Source organism: Halichoerus grypus, chromosome 13 (genome assembly GCF_964656455.1).
Source record: "Halichoerus grypus chromosome 13, mHalGry1.hap1.1, whole genome shotgun sequence".
Taxonomy (NCBI): Eukaryota; Metazoa; Chordata; class Mammalia; order Carnivora; family Phocidae; genus Halichoerus; species Halichoerus grypus.
The window spans coordinates 17087161-17111890 of NC_135724.1; the positions used below are offsets into that span (position 1 = coordinate 17087161).

General features: G+C 47.0%; 1 protein-coding gene across 9 annotated transcripts in view; it reads right to left on the reverse strand.

Moving 5' to 3' along the window:
- Positions 1–24730, reverse strand: part of NEDD4L (NEDD4 like E3 ubiquitin protein ligase) — a 332582-nt gene that overhangs the window by 69326 nt on the left and 238526 nt on the right. For all 9 annotated transcript variants that reach the window (XM_078060261.1, XM_078060259.1, XM_078060260.1 and 6 more), the window contains 3 exons: positions 9394–9444; positions 1283–1344; positions 1010–1112 (listed from right to left, as the gene is read on the reverse strand). In XM_078060261.1, coding sequence (XP_077916387.1) covers positions 1010–1112; positions 1283–1344; positions 9394–9444 — 216 coding nt within the window. The remainder of the gene's footprint in view (positions 1–1009; positions 1113–1282; positions 1345–9393; positions 9445–24730) is intronic.

The window sequence follows — 24730 nt, forward strand, 5'->3', positions numbered from 1 at the left end:
CCCCCCGCTTCGCTCCTCCCCACAGGGAGAAAGTGCACAAGTGAAACGCTGCCTGGAAATGCGACCACTTGGCATGGGGAGGGCTCCGAAGACGTGCCCCTAACACATAATTCACGTAGCACATATATGCCACAGCTGCAAACAGATGTGCAAATAAGCACCAGAGGGGCCCCGTATAATGCACATTTCCAGAACAACAGGACAATTTGTCTAACACAACAGCACTGTCTGAAGCATGAGCAGGGAAGGTACAGTGGGACCCGCGATGTAGGAATGGGACTAAGGAGTTGTAAGGGGCAGCTATGCCAGGAGGGAAGAAAAAGTTCCTCTGGACAGCTAGTTCCAAAATGGCTTTTCTAGAGGAGAGTTTTCCTAATGCATCACCTGTGGGCCAAACACATAAGAACCTTGGAAAAGCTTTTCTAAATCATTTCCTCCACTTTGAAGCAATTCCAAACGCCACGAGGAAATTTACAATGAGCTGAAAGTCCAAAGAAGTAAGAGGATAAGGGGCACCTGGGAGGCTCAGCTGGTTAGGCGTCTGCCTTCGGCTCAGGTCATGATCCCAGGGTCCTGGGATCGAGCCCCGCATCGGGCTCCCTGCTCGGCAGGAAGCCTGCTTCTCCCTCTCCCACTCCCCCTGCTTGTGTTCCTGCTCTTGCTCTCTCTCTGTCAAATAAATAAATAAAATCTTAAAAAAAAAAAAAAAAAAGAGGAGGATGAAATATGGTGAGCAGAATTTCACATAGGGGTGGTGCTGTTCATGAAATGCGGGTACAGCATTTTATAAATAAAGAGAAGCCTCTTCAATTATCAGTGCTGTAACATAAAACGAAAAGTTTATCTTTTTTTTTTTTTTAACCAAAGCCAAACACATCAGTAGGATTCAAAGACCCAGGTAAGTTTTTTCATAGTTAACTTATTTCTTTCAATTATAAAGTCTTAAATGAAATATTAGTATGATCTTGGGCAAAGAAACCAGATCAAGGCCTGCAGCTCTGCAACTTACCTCCATGTCTTCCCTCTGCTCACTGTTTTCTTCATCTTGACCTCCATTTTTTGGCATATAGGCCATTTTCAATCGCAAAAATCCCTTAACTCGAGATTTATGACTGTGTGATGGAAGAAAATTGGTTATAAAGGATATGACTTGGTTACATCATTCATATTTATGATGACTTTTAAAAAAAAAAAAAAGATGCAAAAGGCAAAGAACCTGAAATTTTCCTCAGAGAAAACCAATGACCGAAGCATGAAGGACACATGTACCCCAAAGCCTCACCTTCTTGGTCTAAGGAGAAAATCCTTAAATGTGTAGGGTCGCTCCATGGTCGGATCTTCTGTCTATAGGAAGAAAAAGTAAGTTTCAAACTCCTGATACTGTTGTATTTCAGATACACCAAACTGGGTTGCAGAGAACACACACTGGTGTTTTAGAACGTGGGAAGGTAAAAACGGGGTTGGTTCCTCAACCAGTATTTGACAATTATTTTATAGGTCAACAAAACTTTACCCAAGATCCACTAGATGTCACTATCAACACCCATTTTTAGGAGCCAACCCCAGCCTTAGACAAATGACAAAATTACAGTCGTCATTGCCAAGTCTAATTTCTAACTACAGGGTGCAGGCCTCAATCTCACTGCTGATTAATTTTGGAGAACCAGTGGTCACTGGTGCCTTCTTGTCCCTGTGATCCAAGAAACCTAAAAATGGAGTTACAAGGAAAATATGCCCGTGAAGGCAGTTTTGCTTTATTTTTAACATTAAAGTATCATATCATCAGCCTAAGATAACTGAAAGACTTTCCCCTCCCACAGAGACCATTCTAGGTAGCGCCATTAATCAGCCTCTTGCTGGTGCTTATTTCATGAAGCTGTGAAATGTAATTGTGATTTTTTTTTTTTTTTAAGAAATCAGTACTCATTGTGCAAAATTCATTGGTCAAAGCAAGAAGGAAGTTGGAAAAATAATTACTATTTCATTAATTTTTAAATACTACGTATGTAGAAAAACCTCAAAGGACTAGGCTCTTTAATTAAAATAATGTAAAGTACTTTTGTAGCAAGAGAGACAAACCACGGTATTATGATTTATTGATTTATTATATCAGAGGTGTGTGTGTGTATGCATTTATATTTGAAATGTTACGTATTTTATGTCATTCCCTACATTAAACCCAATGGCTTCCTACTCGGCTTATAAGAAACTGAAAATTCTTTCCTGTATGTCCTATAAGGTTAAACATACCTATAACGTCACTGTGAAGCAGTCTTTCCCTTCACCCCTTGCTCCAACCGTCCTGGCCTCATCTCTCCTGGTGCACATCCATCCAATCCTGCCCTAGCAGGTCCTTCTGCCGGACAGCTCCGCCTCCAAATGGCCTCAGCTGGCTCCACTTTACAAGCCGGGTGTGAGATCCCAGGTCGTATCCTCAGACACTGCATCCTAACTGCCACCATTTGCTTCCCCTTTCCACCCTCTAATCAGAGCATCCTGGTTGATCTTCTTCCCTTTCACTATCTGAAATTATCTTGTTCTTTTATTTATTTACGAATTTGTCATCTATCACTTTTAGAATTAAGCTAATGAGATTGGAGACTTGGATTTGCTCACCATTAAAATCCGTGGTGCCCAAACCATTGCCTGGCACAATGTGGGCACTCGTTCAAGCAGCTGATTAACTCGTCTGACCTACAGTAAAGTACTGAGGCCATGAAAATTCACTATCGCTGAAGGAAGTCAATTACATTCTCTGGGCAAGTCCTCTTTAAGGCAATCAAGTTAGACATTTTGGAAACATTTTCTGAAAAAAGAGGTTTCCAAACACATAACACTTATTATGGAAAATTTATTAATCAAGAATACTACTGCATTTCTTCCTTTTCTCATTTATTCAACCACAAATAGTTTTAGAACAACAGTCACGTGAAAGACGTGTGGCTACAACATGGTGCCTTCCCTTAGAGTAACAAGGATGTGTAACAGGGACCATGGTAGCAACAAAACTTGAACCTAAGATGGAATAAAGATCACATTCTGTGGGACCTGCGGGGGGAGGGCAAAGGCTGATTCTCAACTTGGGGATCAAAATGGTTTGGGGATGTGCGGTCCACACTGAGATGAATGGGCAAGTTTGGACACAGGTGGACAGCTGGGAGGAAGGACAGTTCAAGCTGAGGAACTTGGCATGAACAAAACTACAGGATCCTTAGCAGGCATGAGGGGTCTAGGATCAGCAGAGAGCGCAAAAGACAGTGAGCAGAGGAAAGCACAGAGCTCGGAGGGACTCCTCCGCAAGTGAACCTGTCCACCCAACTACATAGTTTACATGACCAACACCACGCAGATCAAGAGGCAGGCCTTCTAGGTCTGTGTCCTGGCTTGGCTATTGGCAGAGCATGTGGCCAAGGGCAAGCCCCTCACCTCTCTGTGCCTCAGTGTGCTCATCTAAAAAGTGGGGCTGTAAAAGGATCTCAGAGCTGTTGTGAGGAATAAGCCAATCACCTGAGTGGGTATAGACGAAGTCCTTGCAAGGGTCCCTGGCACACCTCACACACGTTGGCCATTTATCATCTTCAGCTAATTCTCATTCTCATGTCACCTGTGAGTAATGTCACCTCCATGCTCTCCAATAAAGGGCAGAGCATTAAAAAATGAAAATTCACCTCCATGGATGTTCTTGCATGTGAACAAGATGGTGATCTTGTAGAGAGTGACAGGACTCTTCTTGGCATTATCCAGGGTCCTACTTGATCCTGTTTGCTGGGGAAAAGCCCAGGGGAGAGTCCCAGGACAGCACTGGTAGAAAGCCACCTCACGCAGACTGATGCTGACCGCATTACTGGCCGACGTGGACACGCTGCCTCCTGTTCTGGGGCACTGAAGGTTCCCCAGAAAATCTTTCGGATACACAGCACTTCCATCTTAAAAAGGGGAGCTGCTTTCAGCAGAACTACAATCACTGTCACATACAGTGAGATGAACAGCTCTGTGGGCAAATGGAAGCAGACAGACTTACCGGGCCCCTAGACACCAAACCTGGATGCAACCACCAAAAGCACCCAAGCCTTAGACTAGGTCCCCTTCTACCCCCGAACCAGACCCTTGACTACATCACAGACCAATGCTGGAGACGCATGGTCTGGCCCAGCACTGCTGCCAATCTACTGATCACTGGGCAAGTCACCTCCCTGTCTGGGCCCAGGTATCCTCATCCGTAAAATGCAGGGAGTAGACAAATGGTGTCTGAAGTCCCTCTAAGCTCTAGGACACTGAATTCTATACATAGGAGAGGGAACCGTTACGCTGCTATCAGCCATACATAGAAAAGGGGTGCTCATTATCTGAGTTACCTTTAAGTACAGCTAAGGTACCCAAAACAACCCCACCACCCTGAAAATGCTTCACTCTGGGGAAACTGAAATTCAAAAGCTACCCTGACTGCCTTGAGTAGCACTTGACTAAAATAGGAGAAACCAATGTTCTTAAAATAGCTCTCTCCACCGCAGTGTGTTTCCCATGGATACAGAGATTTTGGAGCTGAATGGGGTGGGCGGGCTGGGGGCTCAAAGGGCAGGGCAGACACAACGGAAGGAGGCGTCGAGGACTGCAGATGTGTGACAGGCAAACGCCTGCCAGAAAACGTCCCCTGTTGTTAGGACAAGTCTCGGAGTTGGTTTGCCTCTAAATAATTAGTAAAGACAAGCCATAAAACTTGAAGTCATAAACCTTGAACATAAAAGTCATGAACTTTTTAACCACCACAGCACCGCAATTCACAAACACATGTAAAAATGGTAGTTTACGAGAAATCAGCTATCGCAGCCGAGTTAAGCTGAGTTTACCGCTGGTGCCCCCACGGCAAGGAAACAACAACAACAACAACAACAGAGCAGCTCTGTCTCGGCTGGGGTACAGGTGTCAGGCTGTAGCGGGAAGGACTACCTTCCTAAGAGTCTCGCCTGCTCTGCACGCCTCCTGCGAGCCCTGCTGCCCGAGTCTCCCAGGTGACACGCGTGTCCTCTTGGTCATCCGTGCCTCTGCTCAGCGAGCCGCGGAGCCGTGGTGTGGACAGAGCGGGGTGGACACGGGGGGTCATCTCTGCACACGCCCTCCTTTTACGGGTGACACAGGCCCAGAAAGGATGACTGGCTTATTAACGTTACCAAGGCGACTCGCTCATCTCCCAGGTCTGAGTCAACAATTCTGGAGAGATCTTTTAAAGCCTGACCTCTGGAGACTTCCGTGAATATGAACTGATGTTTTCTTCATTCTCGGATCTGCATAAAAGGTCGGACCACCAACCTTATTTACTCTCCCCCTGTTCCCCCTCTCCTTTTCCTCGCTCCTGCCCTCAAAAATAAATAAACCGGACAAGAAGTATGAAAGATGAGTGGCTCATCTGGAATGGGAGCAAAGGAAAGAGAGGTCCCTCCTGTTCTGAGCTCCCATGTCCTGTTTCCTTTCCATGTTTTCTTCCAGAATAAAACTGGGAGAACGGATTCTGAGGGCTGAGGAAAGATGAAAGTCAATCACAAGTCTAAAATTACTTGCTTTCCTCTGGAAGCATTTGAGGAGTATAAAGCACGGAGGGATCCATCATCAGAACGGGAACAAGAAGATTATTTCCTTTCACACGACCCATCCTTACTCTTTCCTGTTTAGGGGACAATGACGGAGCTGACACTGGCCTCCTCTGGCCACTGAGGTGGTGACTCTGACCTGCGGGGTACACCTTGCTGCCCTACCTCTCCCGAGTGCCTCCTTCACTTCTCACCCTGGCAGAACGTCAACTCAGCCCCTCGCAATGACCCACAGGGTGCAGAAGGGCCCGTAAGTACTCCAGGGACCCAACGCTGGGCAGGGGGCCAAGGAGGACCCTTGTGCACCGGGTCCAAGATGCCAAGACGCTTGTGACTTTGCACTGTGCACCGGTGGAAGGGTCGCTCCGACCCTCCAGTCTTCCTGGGGGTCAGTCGATTTATAGCTGCCAAGTAAGGGCAGCTTAGGCAAGCCACTCCTAAGATCCTAAAAGCAAGGTTTTACATGACAAACACCCCTATCCCCTGGCATCGAGCCAATATGCCTCCAGAATTTCAGCAAGAGAAGAAGGTTCTTCAGCAAGCATCAATTACTAGGTCTAAGATACTTAGTTTTCAAACATACACAAAACACAAAATAGGATTTAAATCATCAAAAATAATTTCTTAACAATCACGAGATTACACTGAGTTTAGTTCTGCTGTCTTGGATCTTCTCCATAAAGCTCCTGATTTAGAAAAGGGCTTCGTGCAAATTAAGGCAACTTCTTAGACCAGAATCAAGACAGAGAGGATTTTTTTTTTAAAGGAATAAAAGTTTGTGGTATCTTGTGGCAATAAGATAAAGCCTCATTCTTGGTTTAAAATGCCTTAAAATAAGTAAGTGGATATATACCTATCTAGATATAGACTGCAACATGGAGGCAAATGCAATTAGGTATTTTGCTAATACAGATTTCAAAAAATAATAAAAAATACTTCTTTTTAATTTCTATGATTTCAAACATCTGGGCTTTTTATTACTACCTAAATTAAATGTTCTTGGTATATCAGACCTGTAGAACTAAAAAGAAATAGCCTCAGGTAAGGGGAAAAAAAAAACCAAATGAAAAATCACTAAGTAAAGCTGGTGGGGGTTTGGGAATCCCTCTAATAGCTAGAATTATTATCTGAGGAAAAGGGAATCCAGAATCACACATTATTTTACCTAAGCCAGGGAACTTGGTCTCACCCTCACAAGTACCATCCAATATGGTGCCATCTGCCACATGAGAATTTTCAAAAAATTTAATTTTCATTAATTAACATGAAATAAAATGATAAATTCAGCTCCTCAGTCATATGGGCCACATTTCAAATGCTCAGCCACCCCATGTGGCTACAGTAATGAGTGACGATGCCGGGCTGCATGAGGGAGGAAGCTGCTTGCCTGGACTCCTCCTCGGAGACCAGAATCATGTCCATCGGCCATGCTCTATCAGATAATGAGGCTGCATAAAAATTAATTAATAATCACCCCCCCCCCCCATCAGATGCCTTCAACCCTGAAAAGGCTCACCTAGGTCGGCAATGGCAAATTTACCACCACATTACTGCTCTCCCTATCTTCTCTCATTGCTAAGGAGACAATTTTCCTAATTTCTTTTATCTAAAATTTGATGATGTTGACAAATATTGACTAAGCCACATAAAACCTGCCTCGACAATAGTCATGTAGCTCTCAAGAAAAGAGTGACTATTATTGAGTCCGCAAAATACATTCAAATGCTGACATCCATTTCTTACACCCACACTTGTGTTCTTCAAAATATAAGGACACTGTGTAATTTTCCCATGAGCACCCTTCACGTACGATCAACCGTACACATGACAGCACCTCAAATCCTGAGCCCAAAAGCTGCATCCATTCAGAGTATGCTAGTTGGGTCTTACCATCACTTGAAAGGTGATGAATGCACCTTCGTTCCTCTCCTTCTGCTTCCTCTGTGGTCCATTTCCCGGACTGCAGTTGGCCCCACAAAGCTAGTCCATTGTAAGTATGGAGATTACTGCACTCCAATGTAAGCTCTTGGCTGGGCAGATGCAAAACAGGGCGGCTCCTTCAAGCACCCAGCTCAGGTCACAGAGAGGTTCTCAGTTCCCTCCAGGCATTCACTGGCTCCTTTCTTTCGTTGGCTGGTTTTGATTCCAGGCTTCTGTCCTGGCACCACTTCTTTGAAAGCTCACTCTTGCCTCCACCCAAAGCCCAAGCTAAACCATTCCCTCTACTGATTTGGTCTCTGACGAGGAACGCTATTCTGTTCTCTGGGAGCCCCACCCAACCTTTCAAAACCAATTTGCCCTCACTCACTCAAACCAGGGACTGTCGGAGCAGGTTGCTTAACAGATTCCACCTACACCTCTGAGAGACTATTAGTACATAATTTGCCTTGACCGAGAGTCAGTTTTTATGTTAGGGAAAAGGGTGGTGAAGGATACCCACGAAAGAACTGGCCAACCCACACTGCCTCAAAATGTGAGATTACAGCTTCGACCTGAAGAGCAGACACAGAAGACCAACTGATGTAGAATGGAGACATGGAGAGTCTTTCCTCGCCAACACTGAGACTTCCATGTCCTCTCAGCACAACTCTGAGAGGATAACTGGGCTTCTGATGGCTTATGGAGTCGGTCTCACGTACGCACAGCCACCCTCTGCCAGTTCCTTGGAGCTTTGGGTTTTTATACAGAAACAAAAATATTTTAACGGTATCAGTTGTGCTTCCAATTTTTTGGAAGGAAATGTGCTTGAAACTCTTCTTCCTTAATAGCGCCCCTGAGTAAATAAGAATAAATTGCTTGCTATCTCCTGCCTTCACAACACATCTTCAGAGCGTCCTGGGTAAGACACAGTCTTTTCTTGGTATTTAACATACGGTAAGAGCCACGACTTCAACACAGCGGCAGACTCCCCCCTAGCTGGTTTAAGTCATTTTAGTTTATAGACTGTTTATGCTATTTGCTCATACAAAGCATTAAAAAAATTAACAAAAGGCCCTTGAAAGGTAGACACATTGGACTTCTCCTCTCTTAGGAGCTACCTGAGTCACTTTGTGATGCCCAGAGGGAGAAGGGCCAGGAGGGGGGATGCGAGAATCTGAAAAACCGAAGCTGAAATACAAGCTGATCCGCCTTTCACCACGGCTTCCAGCTCCCGTGTCCCCCCTTCTACCTGCAGCTCCTCTGGCGTGCGCAGAGCACACCTCCGGCCTCGGTTCCTGGGCGGAAGTCCCAGCGGCTCTGCTGCTCGTGTGAGCAGAGGGGAAGATGCCAGCTCGGTATAATTTCTAAAGCTGGAGTGGGTGTTTCCAGCTGACAAGTTCACTCAGAACAGACAGCATCTTTTGTCTCCAGGCTGCCTGAGAAAAGCCATACACCCAAATCCGGGAAGCACTAGCTTATATGGATGTAGCCCAAAAGAAACACCCGTGTCATTCTAGACGAAGGGAACAAGTATCTGATCGGACCCAAAGGATGAATTTTTGAAAGACATTCCAGTGCCGAGAAGGAGGTTTTGACAGAGAAAGGAGCTGTTTTATATGATGTGACAAAGGGAAGACCAGAAGAGAAAGAGGCTGGTGATGCACACAAGCATACGTGGATGATTTAGATACACCTGATTTTTACAATTAAGCTCTCTCCCGTCCCCCTGAAAGGACCACTTTCTAGAAAGGGACAGGGCCAGAGCACATGCTCTTCGTTTCCGCCTGCTCCATTGCCTTGAGGAAATATGCTCTGAAATACACCCAACCGGAAACAATTAGAAAGCACTGCTCACAGCACGCCCCATAAAGCAGATAACGGTCCTTACCGGGAGATGACTGAGGGGTATGTCCACCTGTCCCAGGAAGTCGTCCCGTGTCTGTTGAGAAGACAGCAAAGAGTTAATGTCCCCATCTCTGCACTGAGTGTCAGCATTCTTAAAAATGTTTAGTATGTTTCTTTAATAAAATGTTCCTGTGATAAGTCAGGGATGAAAGAGCATGAAGTCCAGGGTACTCTAATAGTGTTGTATGGTGACAGATGGCAGCTACACTTGTGAGCACAGCAAGATGTACAGACTTGTGCAATCACTATGTCACACACCTGAAACCAAGGTAACATTGTATGTCAACTGTACTTCAATTAAAAAAAATTGAACAAACAGAGACCATGGTCAGGGCCTGACACTGGAGTGCAGCGGGGCTGGGTAGAAGGCAGAGGCCGCGATGCCTGGCAGACAGCCACTGCCTGGGAGACCCGTGAGCCCGAGGCCTTGTACACCAGATCTTTAGCTGCCTGAACCCCTGCAGGGCATCTGCTACCCGCTCGAAAGGAAACAAATCAACTCTTGGAATTGGGGAGCATGTGATCAGTAAGGGAAGGGACACTCAGGACCACAGAAGGTTTGGGGTCACAGGTGGCCCAATTTACAGAGAAGACAGTAATGAAATGTTGGGAACACTCTAATATTTATTAAGTGCTGTAAAAAGCTTCTTGAGAGCTGAGAGTCCAGGGAAAGTGTAATAATCTAGTGATTAATAAATCTTAGAAATTACTTCTCAAAAAAAAAAAAAGGCCTCAAGCTTTCAATCGTGTAAGTACAATACTTTGGAATCCAAGTTCATGGATTACTTTGCTGGTTAATTTCTGGACACATCATACTTCTTCCCGTCTCTGTCCTACCACACAGCATACATCTTTCTGACTTGAGAGACCTAGATAAGATTCATTTGGAGGAGCTCACAAGCCCCCTTTCGGACTCTGGGAGTCACCTGGGAAGTCATAACTCAGGTTCTGGGGTCGCTGGCCTGGACCACGGGGCGTCCGACAGGTCTGCCTCTATGTCCTGCTGCAGGGGTCCCTGTGTCAGAGCTTCTGACATTTAGGTGACCCCAGGGTCTAAGTCTGTTACCCTTATATAAAACATGTAGCTGCTTCCACCACATTCAAATGCCTAAAGGCTCGGAAGTTCTTTAGGGGTAATCCGACCTGTCCCATAGCTAGCCTGAGGAAAAGCCCAAGGGAGAACCCAGACCTCCTAACCCCAAATCCTGTGCTCTTATTTTCACTCTTCCCTGGTTTAACGAGGAATTCTCTAATTTACAGAGACGACTTTTTAAATGTACTTGAAAAACCTCTCTTCTTGCATTTAAAAAGCAGCACCTGGTAAATACGAATGAGATTCATTGAAATGATTTGCTGCAAGCTCAGGATTGCCTTATGTGTAGTTAAAAGAGACTTGATTAACTAGAAAGCTACCTTAAGCGATGCACGAAGGGTAGTGAAAAATCAGTTACCACTGGTCGGGTGTACTCGAAGCACGAGACTAGCCTCAATCGTCCTGACAGGCATCTCCTTTCTTCTATTTTCTTGGCTACATCTGCTACAACTCACCATGGAGATACCCTCCTCTAGCACAAAGCTACAGGTGCCAGATAATGCTGTAGATCTGAACAACAGCAGCCGTCCGCAGAAGGTCCAGAAAATGCAGACATCCTTGCCAGCCAAAAGAGATGGGGGATTTCCCGCTCTCCATCTGACTGATTTAATGGTAAAGCTAGTGGGAATGGTAGTTAACTCTACTATCAAAAACCAGAAGTGTGTTGACTACTGTTGGACGTCTACTTAATGTAAGTGGTGGTATCGCCACTTGTCCCCGGCCCCTCCTGCTAGCAATGAAGGAAAAGGACACACAAGCAAAAATCAGAAGATGGGTTTACCTAAAGGAGTTCCATGCCCTCCCATCTCTGAAATGCTACTCCTCAATTATCAACCTAAGTGCATCTTAATAAAAATTCACAAAACACCTACATGCCCAAGCTGTTTTGCTGGGGAGAGGTTGTTAGGGTTCTAAACCCGTCAAGGGCCTGTAGCTTGGCCCAGGCACCTGTGACTAAGGGCTGGAGGAGTGACCCCTATCAGGCCACACCTGATCCTCACAGCAACTGTAGGAGGTGGGCACTATTATGAAGCCCATTTCACAGATGGGGAACCTAGAGACCAGAGAGGTGTGTGACCTCTTGAAGGTTCCTATTTGGGCAGGCTGGTTCCAGAGTCCGGGCTCTAAACGAGTACTCTGCCCTACAGCTCAGTAACTGGCAGGAAAGCATGGCTGTGCACCAGCTCTGGGCTTCTCCCTGGGACACCGGCTCAATACAGTGTGGATGAGAAGAGATTCTGATGATAGCAGTGTGACGAGACTTGGTGGGGTCCTATGAAAATGCCCTTGTGGGGTATCTCCTGTTGCTATTTTCCTCAAACGGAGCAGGTAACTGAATCCCTGGGGCGCTTGCTCAGCAGCTTCACTTGGACATTAGTAGGTTTTCTCACTCCAGTTAACTGAACAGTCAAAGATGAAGCAACCTCACCCATAAAGCAAACGAAGGCTCTCTCTGGCTTGCATCAAGGGTGACTGTAATAAGACCAGGTTTTAAAAAAGATAGGGATAGGGATCAAGTACAGAACAGCACATGGTCAAAAGAAATTGGCTTACATGAATATTTCACCAAATGGAACGTGTGGTGAGATCTAGGTTTTCAAACCATCCCACTGTTGCCAGAAATACAGAAACTTCAGGAAATGTAAAGCGTTTCGGTTAATGACAACATACCAATTTAAAAAAAATATATTTTATTTGTCGGAGAGAAAGAGAGAGGGAGAGAGCACAAGCAGGGGGAGCAGCAGAGGGAGAGGGAGAAGCAGGCTCCCAGGGAGCCTGATGCGGGGCTCGATCCCAGGACCCTGAGATCATAACCTGAGCCAAAGGCAGATGCTTAACCGACTGAACCACCCAGGCGTCCTGACAACATACCAATTTTGGAACACATCTTCAGTTCCCCAGAAGATAGCTAGTAGGGGGGCAGAGAGCCTACTAGGGGTCTTTATGCCAAGATGAGAAGCAGGGGCGTCTCAAGGACACCTGGGTAGGCTGCGGTGGTAGGATGCCCACCCCTGGGCCCCGAACAATGTCTGAGGCCACCACAACTTCCTGATGTCGTTGCTGACACAGGATGACATCTTACACCAATGTTATGAAAACACATTAATCAATTTTTGTAATTTCTATTACGCCGTTATTTCCATCAACCACCATGTCACCCATGAGAGCCTACAAAAACCGGACTGGTTTCAGCTCATACGGTGAACACTGGCATTTCTTGTGCTTATTTTTAAGTGGTAAGTAACTGCTGTCAATCCCAACCTTAGTTACCTGTTGTACTATTCTAGAGGCTGAAAATGTGCTGGTTAGTAACACAGTTATAAATGTTCCCTTCTGACAAGCCACCAAATTATTTTCCAACGTAACGGCAAGGCAAAATGGAGCCCTTGACATGTGTCAGATAAGGTGAAGCAGAAATCTATATTCCATTACTGGGAATGTGAAGTAACTATAACAGACGCTGTCCTGGAGCCTGCCCTCTAAGCGATGATTAACCCTCTTGAAGACTGCCCCTCCCCCCTTTAAAAATAACTGTTCCCATTTAAATAAGAAGGAAAGGAACAAGTGTGTGCCATCGTCACGGAGAGGTAAGCTGCCACCAGTGTGAATGCCACTGGAACCTGAAGCCTGGGGACAAGGACAACAGCTCTGGTGAAACCCTAGGACGGCCCTCGGGCACCTCGCAAGCTGCCCTCACAAAATAAATGAGACTCGGTTTCTCAAGGAACACATCTACTTTAAGAAACAACAGAGACTTTTGGTCTTTAGGTTAGAACTGTCCTCGAAGGACTGATGTGTGAGGAGTCCCACAGAGGTTATGGTGAGAACAGGGCTAGGACCCTGCGTGTCACATCCAGCCAGAAGCAAGTGAGGGGTGCACGCAGGTATGGCTGGGCAGTGTTTTTTTTTTTTTTTCAGATGTATTTATTCACCAGAGAGAGGGAGAGAGAATGGGAAGGAGCAGAGGGAGAGAGAGAATCTCAAGCAGACTCTCTGCGGAGCGCAGAGCCCGACGCGGGGCTTGATCTCATGACCCTGAGATCATGACTTGAGCTGAAACCAGGAGTCTGACGCTTAACAGACTGAGCCACCCCGGCGCCCCAGGGCAGGGAGTTTTAAAGAGGAGTTGCAATCCCACTGGCCGCTCACAAGAAGGATTTTTTAAAAGTTCAGTAGAATGAGACAGAAAATATTAGTGCCTCACACGAATGTAGTGATTCAAGAAAATCGTTTGTTACATACATGAGAGAATGTGTACTAAGTTAGGATCTAAATTTCTTGTTTTTGCATCACGATCAAAAGTTTAAAAGCCTCTCAAACTACATTAAGTGGAAACCATCCAGTACTACCAATTGCCTGGGGTTTTATCCTAGAAATTAGTAAGTAGTGACTTCCAAGAAGGTTATATTTAGAACTTCTCAAGACAAATGGAAGAGACGAGAAGAATCAGAACACAAGCTACAGAAAAGGAATTTAGGAGTAAAGATATATAGCACGACTAGATTTTTGCCTATTACAAGCTAAGGTACACATCACAACTCTAACACTGAGCCAGAAAAAAACCCTCTGCTCTCCCACTGAACCATTAAACGTGACGTCCCTGTCTGCCGCTTCCTTCCAAAGCATGTGGCCCGCACTCCCGCACCGGGACTCAGTTGATGGGGGAAACGGGTTCTATTTTTAGAGTGACTTGGAAAGTATGTGCTCTGAATGATCTAAATAATGAATGGCGTGAGAACCTTTTACAGAAGCTTTTAGACAAAATGTTATAAATATCTGAACTCAACAGCTTCGTGTCTGGAGAGTCACCTGAATGTCGATTTGCATTTAGTGGTAGGTGCTGTCTCATTCCTCAACAAAGCATGACGCGGGCTTTGTCGTCACGCACAAAAGGACGGACGACGGGCTTGTTTCTCCTTGCACTTGTCCCACACATCTGCCTCTGCCACGCGCACAGAACAGCTGGGGCTCACGCAGGGAGAGGGAGTCGGGCCTCCACCCGCCCCACGTACTGCAAAACCCAACGTTTCACCACCTGCTGCCTCCGGCTTTCCAGGTGAATGGCTTCAAAACAGGTCACCAAAGTTACCTTCATCAAACAGTCGAGGGACATTCTACTAAAAATCAAAAGGTGCCACCATGAAATGCTCTCTGAATGCACATGCTCTTGCCAAAACTCACTGAGCAGGCCCCAGAACATAGAACCAAGCAAAACTCCGATACTTTTTCATAAAAACACATACGACTTTCACACTGTCTGCCCCTCTGCCATTTAGTTTTCTGGGTTAAGGGACAAGACCTCCCATTCACGGAAACAGAGCAAGGTGTGTCCTGGAGACACTGGGTCTTATTTACAACAAACGAGACTTCCATGTCAACAAGATGTCAGAGCAAACCCACAGGACCTTTATAGGCTCCTGTAACATCACACCGGGACAGCGGGCAGAACTTAATCATGCTGGAGGAATGTGTGATCGTGCAGATTATCTCTTTTAAAGGACACTTTGCTCAAAATTCAGAATGCAAAGCGGGAGGGGTCAACAGAGCAAAGGAGCACGGAGCTGGCGAAGGAAGACTAAGGCAGGAGCCGATGGGCTTTCACCCAGGCGCAGGACCCGCCCACCCCCAACACCTGTCAGAAGGCACTTGTGTGCGGGGCTCAAAGGGACTCCCAGCTGCTGCAGGTAGCCAGTCATCACAGGAGGGGATGAGAGGTGCACAGTGTCCCCTCTTTCCTCAGTGGGTGGAGGTGGCTCAGGAACATTCAGTCCTCTCCCTGCTCCAAATATAAGCAGACTCCAGGGCCCGGGGCAAAGTAGGGCCACAGAAATCGCGGCTTACTGCAGTAGCAGCACTTGATGATCTGAATTTCAGGTCCAATCAACTCTAGGGGTGGAAACTCTGGGAAAGAACTCTGGGGACCAGACACAGAGAATGGGACATCCTAAGGGTTCCAGAGACAAGGTGCCCTTGTTCCCTATGGAGAGAAACTAACCAGCCCTGCTCAACAGAAATATAACGTGAGCCACATCTAGAACTTGAAAAATTCTAATGGTCACAGTTAAAGTAAAACAGGAACAATTAATTCTCCTAATGTAGTGTAGTTGTCCCAATACATCCAAAATAAAATTCCAACGTGTAACCGACATAAAGAGTCTTACTGAAGTATTTTACATTCTTTTCACTAAGTCTACGAAATCGGCAGGTGTCTCTGGCTCGAGGCACACCTCGATCCGGACCATCCGCATCTCGGGGGGCGGGGGCGGGGGGCGATGAGGCCGGCACCACATGACCCAGCTGCCGCCGCATACCACAGCCACAGGCGGACAGACGCTGCAGGAACACCACTGGGGGACGGGCTCAGTCTGCCAAGGGTCAAGGGCAGGCACAGCATCAGAAAGGACTTGATCTCCAGCAGGGTCCTGAAGGAGGAGTTCGCCAGGGGGACAGATGGGGGCAGCAAGGGAAGGGTGTGCAGGCAGAGGTGTGGGCTGAGGCTGCGTAGGAGCGAGCGTGGCAGGGGAAGGAAGAGAAGGTACGGGGGTGGGGGGGATCACTGGCAGGGGCTGCATTTCAGAGAGGTCCGCTGAGCACCGGAAGAAGTGACCGGAGGGGAAGACGCCAGAGGAGAAAGAGCTGGGGCGGGCAGGCTGTCGGGATGAGGCAGCACGAGGGGCTGGACCGCGCAGGTGAGCGGAAGGCTCAGCGCTCTTGGAAGCGTTCTGCCCCTGGACTCTCCGGGTCACCGTGTTAATGAGGGAACAGGCAAGGTCACGGACAGCGAGTCCTTACCACAGTGCCCACCAGGAACACTCGGGAGCCAGTGTTACTGCTAACGAAGCAGCAACATGGACAGCGACGGCACTGACCTCACGGTGACACAGAGCACACGCACGAGACGGGGGAGGCGGTGGCCGCGGAAGGCGGGCGGTGTGGCCAGGCTGCTGTCCCATCTAGGGCAGTGGGCTGCCTGCGGGTGCAGCGTGTCGTCACCCGCACCGCGCACCACTGATGCGCGTCTGCTCTCCATTCCGGTCTGCGAAGAGAAGTCTTCTCCTTCAGTCCAGACAAGCTTAGTGACACAGACCCAGGAGAACAGACGGGCCCCTCCAATCATCTCTGTCTTCGGGGGAAGGAAGAGGCCACAGGCCGTCACCCCCCACAGGGTCTGGGGCACCGCCTGGCACCGCTGTGACCCGTTACACCTGCTGCAAAGCTGCCTGGACGCACCAATGACACAGACGGTTTGTTAAAATGTTGTGCTTCTGATTTTATCCTACAACTGTTTTTAATTTCTCAAGATTTCAGAATAATTTTCTCAAGATAAGTATCTCATTTCTTCTCCGGAGAAGTTTTAAAATCAAAATTTTTTGCAAGCAATTTAAATAGATTATATGCATAAATGAAAAAAAAACAAAAAACAAAAAACAAAGTGAGGATACTTTTGGATTCTCTCCGAACTTAGCTACCAAAGAACAGACCTACATAACCTGAAGAAATTCACAATATACGTCTTTAGTAGCCAGAGCAGGGTCAAGGAATGAATGGAATACTGGGGAAAAGGGAACCTAAGTGGGAGCCTAAGTAACTAGAAGTGCAATGTTTGATTTTATTAGCATGTGTTACTGCTAAAAGCTCTTCCTCATACATCTCGGGGCATCTGAAACTAGCAGTCCATCTCCCTGCCTGGCTAACCAATGGAATACCATGCTCAAGCAAGCAACAAGAGACTACATGTAACTCAATGTGGTCTCATTCTTGGAATTTCAATGAGTGGCAAGTCTGAACTAGAGGTTCTATAGGTTTACACAAGGACACCGACTGACTTTTCATAAAGGTTCCATGAAAATGGCCCTGGCATGAGCTTTGGCATCCCTGGTTAGTCTCCTTTCAGCACTGGCCATCCTCTGGCCGCAATCACATCTCTGGCCAATAGACTCAACGTTTACTAGGGGAAGAGCTCCAGCCATAGTTTGGGAAGAACTTCAAGACTGCAAAGAATAATAAGCTAATGTGTAGCTCACCTATTATGTGCCAGAAACTGTTTGTAGGTTAAGAAACTTGCCCAAGGTCACTGAGTTGGTAAGCAGCAGCCAGAATGTGAACCCAGGTAGTCTGGCTCCAGAGTCCGTGCTCTTTCTCATCACCATATAGAGCCTGTAACTTCATACCGGGTCTTAACGGAAAACCCTGAACAGACTCCCCTCCTTCCGATCAGAAAATCCTAGTTTGCTGTGCTGTGTCCTCAACTCCACCTCTCCTCAGGGTTACACCTGCCAGATTCAGGGCTTGCAACCTGCAAATTTCTAAGGAACATAATCTGGGCTTTATTTGTCATGTGCATATTCTTGCATATGTCTTTCTCTCATTTATAGTCTAATAAATGAAATGAGTAAAGTATAAGTTTGAAAGAGAAATGACATGGAACTGAATGATTTATATTCCTACTAATCATCCCCTCACCCCCACCCCCCGTATCTTTCGAAGTGGGTCTCTTTAAACTGGAGTATGCACACCTCTGCAGATATACAAAGACTTTCCGGGAACCTGGGCATGGGTGGTTTTAAAGAAATAATTTTCTAGGGCGCCTGGGTGGCTCAGTTGGTTAAGCGACTGCCTTCGGCTCAGGTCATGATCCTGGAGTCCCAGGATCGAGTCCCACATCGGGCTCCCTGCTCAGCAGGGAGTCTGCTTCTCCCTCTGACCCTCCTCCCTCTCATGCTCTCTGTCTCTCATTCTCTCTCACGCAAATAAATAAAAAAAAAATCTTTAAAAAAAAAAAAAAAGAAAAAAGAAATAATTTTCTACATCCTTCCATATGTTCTCTTCCCTAAACCTGGTTTGACAGCAGTCTTCACACAGAAGACACAGTTGTCTTCTGCTGCGCTTCCTCTCCTACCTACTCTTACCTAAATCACAATCCCCCTCTCCTGCTTTCCAAAGAAAGGTGTACTCTTCACCTATCCTGGAGCTCAAGAGTGTGCACTTGGCTGGGTATAAAAGCACAGAATGAAGGGAAGGCTTTGAAAAACGCACAGCCCCAGAGGGAGCAAAGAGAGTGGAGAGAACATGAGAGAGACATATTATGTCACCACTGCCTGGGTAATACAGGCTCATGGAATGGAAAGTCTTGCTTATCTACCATTCATCCACCCACTTTTCTTATTTAATTTTTAAAATGAAGTCAGATTTTCAGTGACAGGGAATGAGCTTCATATAGCTGTTTTGAGCAATAAGGAATGATTTTGTTAATTTTACGGCAGATATTTTCCATAAAATGAGCCACGTCTGCAATTACAAAATGAAAAACTCCAAATTTTTCAAATACTCAATACACTAGAAATTACATCTTTTGCAATTACTGGACTAATAACTTATTGAGCTACTGATAAATTACAGGTGTCAAAAAATGTATGAGAAAATTTTTTTTAAAAAAATGTGTGAGACACAGTTCTTCCAAATTCTTCACAAGTTCACTAAGCAAAAATGTTTGGAGACTACAGTTCAAAGCGTATAATCTATCATGATGTCAAGCCATTAACTAGGTTGTTATTACAAAGTTTCCCTCAAAGCTCATTAAGTATTTAAAGCTTCCTCCTCTGGGGTACAGGATTTGTAGATAGCAATAAAAGTGAAAACAAAAAAGCAAACTGAAAACGAAAATCACCTCCTTTCTATAAACAATGTTGGTGAGAAACATAGTCTGGAGGGGAAAACTTCCAAGCTTTGTGAAAAATTACCCAAATGATTATGTAACATGTAGCTGAAGAGTAAACCATTTAAAATAAGAAATTTGAAGGATGAGGAGAAATTTAGGTCAATTTAAGGTTCTGGCAGGTGGGAATTAAGTCCCCTCTTTCACTCCTACAAGCTACTCAGGCCACACTGGGGCACAGAGCCCAGCTTTCCCCCCCTCCCCACCCCGTCCTTCTAGTCTCCTGGAGACAGAATAATGTCAACAGGTATCTGAGTCAGGTCTTTCTGAGCAGGATGGGCAGGACTGAAGTATGGAGTTTACCAGGTGCTCTCCAGGCCTGGCTGGACATTAGACTCTCTTGAGAAGTCCAAAAAAGCCAGGTATCCAGGCCTCTCCTAGGTAACATTTCTGGTAGAGGGGCTCAGACACAGGTGTTCTTCAAAAGGTCTCTGGCTGAAGGGCGCCTGGGTGGCGCAGTTGGTTAAGCGTCTGACCCTTGATTTCAGCTCAGGTCATGATCTCAGGGTTGTGAGATTGAGCCCCACGTCGGGATCCACACTGGAAGGGGGAGGGCTGCTTAAGATTCTCCCTCTGCCCCACCCACACCCTAAAAAAAGCTCTCCAGCTATTCTTATCTGTGGACAGGGTTGACAGCTACTGAGTAAACCTCTCGGTTTTCCTTGTTCACAAGGGAAACTGTAATTACCTGTGAATTTCTACCTGTGAAACTGGTGGAATTTCGCTGGTCAGCAACCTGACATTAAGCTGCAATCTCTACAAGTATGTAATAGTTTCCCCCTTCCCCCCTCATTTGTGCCTCTACTGTGCTCCCAAAGGAGAACGAGCTGGACCCATTTACACATGTTGGTCAAAGAACTGCCTGGGCCTAGAATGTGGCTGAGATGAGGGAGGGGATGCATTCTGGCTGCCCCTGTTTGGAACCCTAGCCCTCCGATCTGATAGCGTTGCGATACGAATAGGAATAAGATTCACAGGTGCACAAAGCAGAAGGATTTCACTGGTCGTGGCCAAGGACTATCTGCCTACCACTCTAATTCTGGGGCTAAAAAGACAAATCCCATTTCAAAACAGAATCAGAGAATGGGATACTCAGGAGGAACCTCCCAAGTGCAAACATCGCAGACTAATATCTCTACCCATCCGTCTCCAGCGGTTGCTCACCCTGCCTGATTCTGACCATCCCTGATGGAGCGGAGCCCCGATTACCGTGGCCAGTAGAAAGGGCACAGGCTTTGGACCCATATATGTCTATTCTAAAATGCCAGGTCTATCTAGAAATAGCTGAATAACCAAAGGCAAGGTTCTTAATCTCCACCAAAGGCAATCTTCTCATCTGTAAAATGGGGATGAAAACAACTTCATCTTGCATAGTCACTGGATGGATAGTAAGTGGGACAATTAGATTTAATAAATATTACTCCTAACTCAAGGTTTCTCAATCTCAGCACCACTGGCATTTGGGGCTAGATAATTCTTTGCTGGGAGGCTATTTCATGTTTTGTAGCGTTTTAGAAATACCCCCTGGCTTTTACCCACAACGTGTAGTAGCAATCAATCCCTGCCCTCAGCTGTGGTTATAACCAGATGATGTCTGCAAACATTGTCAAATGTGTGTGGGGGGGTGGGGGGTGGGTGGGCTCAGTTGAGAACCACTGTCCAATTCTACTTCCCTCCCCTATGCTTTGTAAGGTGTTCATGACACCTTTGGGCAATTCTGTAGAGAATGTTCTGGTGATCTGCTGTTGATTTTTCAACTCCCACTCCCTTAAAGCGCCAGGGAGCTTCTGTAACTAGAACTTTCTATAACAAGAAAGTGGTTAAGCAGAGATTTGAACCAGAGTCTCTGTGACTCCAACTCTTACATCTGTTTCTACAATTGTGTCATTTCTTAGGGGGCTAATCACTCTACATGGGGAATGGAACAGCTCTCAATCACGTATTTGAAGAAAGTTATCAAGTTTTTATCCTTCAGCTGGTTGCCCTTCCACCTCCCAGGGTTTTTTATTTTTTTTAAGAGAGGTCTGCAAGCCAAGCAACACGCACCAGACTATTTCCTAATTAATGGGAAGAGCAGAGAGTGTGACAGTTCACTATGTGGCTGCCAGGAAAATCCTGAGAAGCTGAGACTGAAGGCTGAGCTCCCCGCCTGCCTGAGTTGTGTTTAAAGACAAGAGCAGAAGCTATGCAGTTATCAGTCAGGAAGGAACTGAAGCTCTGGGCCAAACACATTCCCAGAACAAGGAGCCGTGCTGTACTGGGCTGTAACGGGAGTGCACAGGGGCTGGTGCTGAAGCCAGAAGGCCTAGGACCTCAGGAGAGTGTGTGGATGTACTTCAGATAAAAATCAGAGAGAGGAGCGCCTGGGTGGCTCAGTCAATTAAGTGGCTGCCTTCGGCTCAGGTCATGATCTCGGGGTCCTTGGATCGAGCCCTGCATCATGCTCCCTGCTTCGCAGAGTCTGCTTCTCCCTCTCCTCTGCTCTTCCCCCGCCCCCCCAACTCGTGCTGGCTTGCTCTCGCCCACTCAAATAAATAATCTTAAAAAAAAATCCCAGGAGAAAAATCCCCCAATACCCCCTTCAATATCACACCAGATCTTGAACAATCAAACCACTGAAGACAGAACTAGCATAGTAGGTACCAAAGTTTAAGTCCTTACTGATGCCTCAACATACAAGGTAAACAAATGCGCATATGAAGCACGAAAGGCAGAGGCCTAGTCACCTCACCTGTAAAACCCCCGGGACTACGATGTGCCCAGCAAGGCCCTGAGGGCAGGGCTGCCCAATGCTGACATAGTACCAGCTTCAATTCTGAGCCTGCATGCCTCTCCGGGCCGCCATGATCCTGGCCTTGACCCCCACACGTGCCCCGCCATGGGCCTGGCCTTGACCCCCACACGTGCCCCGCCATGATCCTGGCCTTGACCCCCACACGTGCCCCGCCACGGGCCTGGCCTTGACCCCCACACGTGCCCCGCCATGGGCCTGGCCTTGACCCCCACACGTGCCCCGCCACGGGCCTGGCCTTGACCCCCACACGTGCCCCGCCATGATCCTGGCCTTGACCCCCACACGTGCCCCGCCACGGGCCTGGCCTTGACCCCCACACGTGCCCCGCCACGGGCCTGGCCTTGACCCCCACACGTGCCCCGCCATGATCCTGGCCTTGACCCCCACACGTGCCCCGCCACGGGCCTGGCCTTGACCCCCACATGTGCCCCGCCACGGGCCTGGCCTTGACCCTCACACGTGCCCCGCCACGGTCCTGGCCTTGACCCCCCCCACGTGCCCCGCCATGGGCCTGGCCTTGACCCCCACACGTGCCCCGCCATGGGCCTGGCCTTGACCCCCATACGTGTGGCACCGTCTGCCTTGCAGCCACGGCTCAGAGAACAGGGCAGTACGGTTTACATTACAGGTGTAGCCCTGAAGCACCTGGGAAAGAACCCTCAGAGGCCTGGGGGACAGACTGCTGGGTGCTGAACTGGCTCAGGCACTAACCAGCTGGATGACTTCAGCCTCTGAGCCCTCCCTGGACCAGGTTCCTCATCTGGAACATGGGGCTGTGACCATCTGCACCTCCCATTTCATAAACAGTTACACACCTCAAAGCTCAGCTGACGTGGAAATCCTGGGCAAGCTATGACTGGAAGTTATGAAGCTTCTATATTTAGGGAATATTTTAAATGGAGAGTCGAGAAATGGGAGAAGAGGGGTCCCTGCCAATCCCAGCCAACTGGAAAGCAAACAGCTATTTTCAGAAACTCGGTGGTTCCATCAATCGGCTGTCCAGTCAAACCCCTTTTCTTGTATTGCCAAGAGTTTGTACATACGGTTTGAGAAACCCTGTTCTATCCTGTGAGGGCAAAAACAGATGAAAGAGCTTTAAAAACAGAATCGACGATTATAAAATTAATTATCCCTTAAAAAAAGAAACAAACATGAAAATGAAACGTCATGTTAGGGACCAAGATGGAAGACCAAAGAAGACTACGCCGCCGCCTTTTTTGGTTTGTTTTTCAAAAAGCTGATCTGTGGATCTAAAACTAATGATGTAATGTATGGGGATTAACATAACAATAAAAAAATTAAAAAAAAAAAAAAAAGCTGATCTGTGGGGCACCTGGGTGGTTCTGTCGGTCAAGCGTCTGATTCTCAGGTCATGATCTCGCCGTCATGAGATCGAGCCCCGTGTCAGCCTCCGCCACTCAGTCCAGAATCTGTTTCAGATTCTCGCTCTCCACCCCTCCCTCTCCCGCCCCGCTTGCACACACTTGCCCTCGCTCGCTCTCTCTAAAGTAAATGAATAAATAAAATCTCTTAAAAAAAGTTGGTCTGTTGTGAGGCTATTCAACGTATAAAGAAGTTACACCCGAGAGTCCATTTATGTATACGCTGGGTGTGGGGAATGTTAACCCCATAATCCTGAAGAAAACGGTCTCACAGGCAGTGACCCCAGGGCTGGATTGCAAAAGCCAACGAAGTCTGTGAAGTAACTTGGCGCGAAGCAGCACTAACCTGGGGAGGCCAGTCTCACTCGCCCACCGCACCGAGCTCCTTAGCTAATACTCCCCCCACCCTATCTGGGGCCACGAGGAGACGCGATGAGTCCCCCACGGACATCATCACACTGCCACCCCCACCCCAAGTGCACAAGTGGGCTTCGAAGGTCACCTACAGGGAACAGCAGGGCACGGGACAATGACTGAAAGCAGAGGTGAGTCACCTCTAGACATGGGTTTGGGGCCAGGGCAAAATTTGGGGGCCATCCTGAATGTTCGTAAGAATTCTGCATTCAACTCCATGATACTTCCAAGGCTTAAGACAAGAGTGATGATTTTCCCATAAAAACCTCTAAGCAGAACTACGGTTTCATTGTACTAGTCCTGTTTTTAACCTTGTGATTTGCAGTCATCAGCTTGAAAAGCACAGGCCGCCCCCAACAACTGCAGGGACCCTGACAGAACTATTCTGAGGGTGCTCTCTCTCCGACCTGGAACATACCCCCTCCCCACCCACTGCTCTGAGCATCTCAAAGGCTGTGTGTGTGTGTGTGTGTGTGTGTGTGTGTGAATGTATATAATCCAATGCATTATCACTAGAACGGTGAAAACAGTATAAATAAAACTAGCACACGATGTTGAATAAAGGAGATGCCTGACCAGGAAATTGTTATCCTATAGTGTACTTCCCCAAAGGAACACCAGAAAGAGTCACAACCTGGAGACTGTCCTTAGGAGTTGGTTTATGTGTTCACAGCCGTAAACTGAAGAGATGTATACAAAAAAGGCCCATGAAAATATAATTACATTTCCACACAATTCCTAACCTTCCCAGTCATCCGAGCCTCAGTTTCCTGAGAAGTGGTTGTTAGGCTAAGCAGTAACTTCTGTGGGGAAAGGACAGGAGATGTACCCGAAGCATCACATGAGAGGTAGTATTAAACCAAAATACATTTCTCAAGGGTACAAAGTGCAGTAAAATCTTCTACATAAGCTGGGGGTGGT